Source organism: Pistacia vera, unplaced genomic scaffold, assembly GCF_008641045.1.
Source record: "Pistacia vera cultivar Batoury unplaced genomic scaffold, PisVer_v2 Contig1533, whole genome shotgun sequence".
NCBI classification, from domain to species: Eukaryota; Viridiplantae; Streptophyta; class Magnoliopsida; order Sapindales; family Anacardiaceae; genus Pistacia; species Pistacia vera.
This window is the reverse complement of record NW_022195612.1, coordinates 13,113-17,724: the sequence shown is the minus strand read 5'-3', so window position 1 is coordinate 17,724 and position 4,612 is coordinate 13,113. Positions and strand designations below refer to the sequence as shown.

The window sequence follows — 4,612 nt, the reverse complement described above, 5'->3', positions numbered from 1 at the left end:
CCATACCTACCTTGAGATACATATACCCATTTAAACACGTTCTTAGCTATACACACCACTCAGAGGCAAAACTATCTCCAGTTACCTGTTAACACATTTCACATTTGGTAGTCAAGTTAGACATAACATATAAGAGTTGCACTTTGCTTCCCCAAAAAAAAAAAAAAAAAAAAAAATTAAATTAAATTGCTCATCAAAATTTTGTAGTCCACAATGGTTATACTTTTCATACAGGTAAGAATTGGATTGCAAAAATAATAAAGGCTAAGAATAATTCGTAGGAAAAAGGAATGTTTTACGAAAAAAAAATTCTATTTACAGGCATCCCAACAACTGAGACTCTGACCACTGCAACCATTAAAAAAAAATTCTATGTAAACACAATCTCCTTCTAAAACATTTATCTAAAAATGCCTTCTAAAAAATGCATTACATCTTACTGTAACCAAAGACAAGCTTCCGCCATTTTCTTTTAACCATTCAGTTGATGATCAAGGTAAATACAGTAAATCGTGAAAATAAAAATTCATCTGTGCAAAAATCTAGGATGGCCTGTGGAAAACAATAAAAATTCTGTACTTGACAGCCTCTATTAGTTTGCCAATAGTAGAAAGTGATAAATTATTCACATCAGTAGTTACTACTTACTAATCTTGTAATGTGCCTTCGATACCTCTCTCTGTATCATCTTCCAGGTATCTCTTAAATTTTTTAAGAAAAAGTTTCCAAGGGCAGCTATATTGACCCACCATTTGCTACTTTGCCCAACCTATGATTCACTGACATTGTTAGCTGCCATATTCACAGCATATTCATCACTCAATGACATACTTCTGACATGATCAAGAAGCCCAGTAAGTTCTCTATGGACATAACTAAAACGTTCTCTGGATATCAATGATTCTGTCAACAGAGATGCAGCAAGGGAATGAAAGGCCTCAGCACATTGATCACTGCTACCTAGAGCATGCTGATCTTCCATAGGAACTAATGAGCTCTCCAGTCGCCAACGAAGGAGAAGATATTTTTCCGGGAGCTGAAAGCAGTTCTTCACTACAAACACTCGAAGAGAATGCCTGCACAATATTCCTGAATGTTCAAATTCCTTACATGAACAATGAATTTGCTCATCCTCAGGTATCCAAATCACAAGATACTCGCCGTCCATTTTCTTGTAGTGTCGCACAAGATATGAGCCATTATCCATTTCAGTTGTTGCATACTGCAAGGACAGCACAATTTCATGTTGTAATACGCGGAAGGCATATGGTGTAAGAATGCTTCGTGCATGCTCTTCAATAGGCATGCAGGTTTTGATATGCATATACTGCATTCCTTCTCTGGTTAAATTTCCAAAGTTGGCAGCAGTACCAACCTGCAAATATTGCAAACAAATTCAGGACATAGATCAAAAACAGTAAATATTGGACAAAAATACCTGACATGTGAGCCAAATACCTGCTCAAAGAAAATTTGCAAACATGTTTGTCCACTCAAGATTCTTTTCAAGAAAGTATCCAAAGATTGAGAAAACTCTGCTGTCATTGCACGAGCCAGAAAGTAACCTCTAATATAGGAAAATGGCCAGGATGCTCGATATGAGAAGAGTAAAGCTATGTGTTTATCTGAAGCAAGTCCAAAACGAGCAACCAAAAGATTCCACTGGTGTTCAAAATCTTCTACATTCTCCAGGTGACACAAAATATTAAACTCAGCTTTAAATTCTTCAAACTGTGATCCAAGAGGCAGAGAGAACCAACTGGATAATTTGGACAGGATATGCCATATACAAATAACATGTTTAGTATTTGGCAATTCCCTTGCTATACCATCCCGCAGCCCTGAATCTATATCTGTTAGAATTGTCTGTGGACGTCTTCCTCTCATAAGGCGGACAAAAGTCTGTTCAAAAGAAGAAAATCATAAAAAGGCAGATGAAGATTGATGCGACTGTATCACAAGAATTTGCGTCCACAAACCTGTAACGCCCATGCAAATGAATGAGAACTTTCATCTTGCAGCAATACACACCCCAACAAAATAGCGTTACCATGATTATCCATGCCAAACCAAACTCCTAGGAGCAATCCATAGGTGATAGAACGATAAGTGGAGTCAAATGTAACCACATCGCCAAACAGTGTATAAGCACGAACAGAATCTCCATATGACCAAGCAATATTTTCAACTTTATCATTTTCATCAGTTGTATAGTCATAAACGAAATCCACATCCCTCTGTGCCATAGCCTTACAGGCCTCAAGAAGTTCCAGTAAATCATTTTCCCTTTTCTCCGTAAGCAATGCATCATTTTCCTGAACGGTCTTCTTACAAGTCCGAACAAAGTTTCTCACATCCTTCTCTATAAAAGGCAACTGGCCAGGTTGAACTCCCTTTTCTAGTTCCAACACCTTAACTATCCGATTCACAGGAAACCCAGCTTTGGAGAGTAAGAGAATCCTTTCTTGATCAGCCTCCTGTATCTTCCGATATGCAGGAAGCAAACGCACTTGGTCATCTTCCAATAATTCATGGTTGTGAACATTACTAAATTGTGAAATGTACCACTGAGTGACACCATCAACAATTTCCTTCGTCAAATACAGCTTTGCATCGCATCCACATCGTACTGACTTTCGATCCCTGGGATGCTCCACATTTGCCTTTTTTCTCGGCTGATTAAATCCAGAACGATAACAAACAAAGTCTCTCCGGTAGATACCTAAATTTTGGCTTTCAGTTGAGCGTGCTTTTCTGATTGAAAATCCATTCTTCCTTGCGAAATTACTGTAGTATTCAAAAGCCTCATCATCACTTTTGAATATCTGACCCACATAAGGAGTGAAGGCAGCTTCCTGAAATGACGTGGATGACAGTGCCTCTGTCTTTACTTGCTGAGAACTTGCTGATGTCTGATCGTCTCCTTCGTACTTAATGTAACACTTCCAATCTCCACATGGACACTGCTGACGTCGAATCCAGATGTTAGTGGATGGTTTTGTTGCCATTTCTTTGGGAAACTGAAAAATGTATTCCTAGTTTCAAACCCTCATGCTGCACAAATACCATGAACAGAAAAGGTGTTATGATTCAGAATCTTAGAATCATTTTCTGAAACAACAGTAAGATATGGTTCCACTACAGCATAAGTAATTTTCCTAATTTCATTATGTACCCTTTGAAACAAAAACCACATCAAACATAAGCCTTTCTTTAATTCTCTTCTTCTGTTATTTTTCCGTTCTAAAAAATAAAAAAGGGACTTTCAACAATTAACAGATGAAACCTAAAATGAATCTAAGAAAACTCATTACTTGCAGTTGAATTGCAAATTTGCACTCAACTAGTCCCAATACAAAGGCCTTGTAAGCAAACTAATCATTGTATTGGATAACCAAAACAAATAATACAACATTCAAAATGTGGCCTAACGTTCTTCTCATTACCATAAAAAGCTTACATTAGCAATAATAATACATCAAGAAAAAACTTTGACCAAAATAAGCTTTTTTTCCAGAAGCAAATTTATGTCGAGTAAAACCCAAAAAGGGAATAGAAACAAAGTTAAAAAAACAAACAAACATACACACAGAAACCCAATTCAATTTAAAAAAAAAAAATTAATGACAAAAACTAAAACAAAAATCTAAATAAAACCAAATTTAATAAATAGCTTGACATGAAGAGAACCAAATGAACCAATAGCAAAACAAATTTAATGAAGAATAATATTTTTAACTCAGAAATGACGACTGATCATGATTACAAAGCAAGAAACTGATCACAAAGGGAAAAACCAAATAAAAACAAAATAGACCCAGTTCATATCACGCACGGTGAATTAAGAAAAAACAAATTAACAAAGCAAACCTGCGAAACAAATACAAATTAACAAAGCAAAAACTGATCACAAAGTGAAAAACCAAGTAACAGAAAAAACCCAATTGATATCAAGCACTGAGAATTACCAAAATGAATTTAAAAAGAAAAACTTAAAACAGAAATAAAAATTGAAAAATGACGCACCAGCAAAATTACTGCAAAAATTCCCGTTGAAAGCCCTTCCAATTTCTCAGTTTTTGACAATGTAGTGCAGCAAAAACCACCTACAAGTTATTATATTCTGTTTCAAGTTATAAAGTGAAAAAGATGGATTATGAATTATGAAATATGTTAATATAAAAACCAAAACTTTGTTGTACGAAATGAAAAAAATAATACTAAAAATAAGTTGATTAAATTTGTTATTGCGTACCAGGAAGAGAAACCCTTTTTTGTTTTCTCACATGATTTTCATTTTTCTTTCTCTTCAGTGCTTTGGGTTCTTCAATCCTCATCGTCGTCTTTGAAAAATTTTCACTTACAATAAGTCAATGAAAGGTCCAGTTTAGTGGGTTATGGGCCAAGTCCAGTGTAGTACTGATTACTGTTGGCTCAGATCCAGGTCCAACAACGTAGTTCTGATTCTGCCATATCACTATGTACACGTCATTTCATGGTTGATGATGTGGCGAGAATTAAACGTATATGTTTAGTAATGGTTTGTTTCTAATTGAATATGAAGATCAAATGGGCTACAATTAGTTGTAAATGTTAATTCTAATTGATCCAT

General features: G+C 35.5%; 1 protein-coding gene across 2 annotated transcripts; it reads right to left on the bottom strand.

The window, feature by feature from the left end:
* Window position 1: 1 nt before the first annotated feature.
* Window positions 2-3,062, bottom strand: LOC116124600 (putative protein FAR1-RELATED SEQUENCE 10). Of its 2 annotated transcripts, XR_004127232.1 has the most exons (4): window positions 1,980-3,062; window positions 1,459-1,902; window positions 649-1,375; window positions 2-85 (listed from the first exon to the last, which is right to left on the bottom strand). XR_004127232.1 is itself a non-coding variant. In XM_031410330.1 (3 exons), exons 1-3 carry the CDS (start codon window positions 3,006-3,008, stop codon window positions 770-772), a joined length of 2,079 nt encoding a protein of 692 aa, XP_031266190.1. In that variant the 5' UTR covers window positions 3,009-3,062; the 3' UTR covers window positions 307-769. The 2 variants fall into 2 exon arrangements, 1 of the variants encoding a protein (XP_031266190.1); XM_031410330.1 differs by lacking the exon at window positions 2-85 and having other exon boundaries at window positions 307-1,375.
* Between the last annotated feature and the right edge of the window lie 1,550 nt (window positions 3,063-4,612).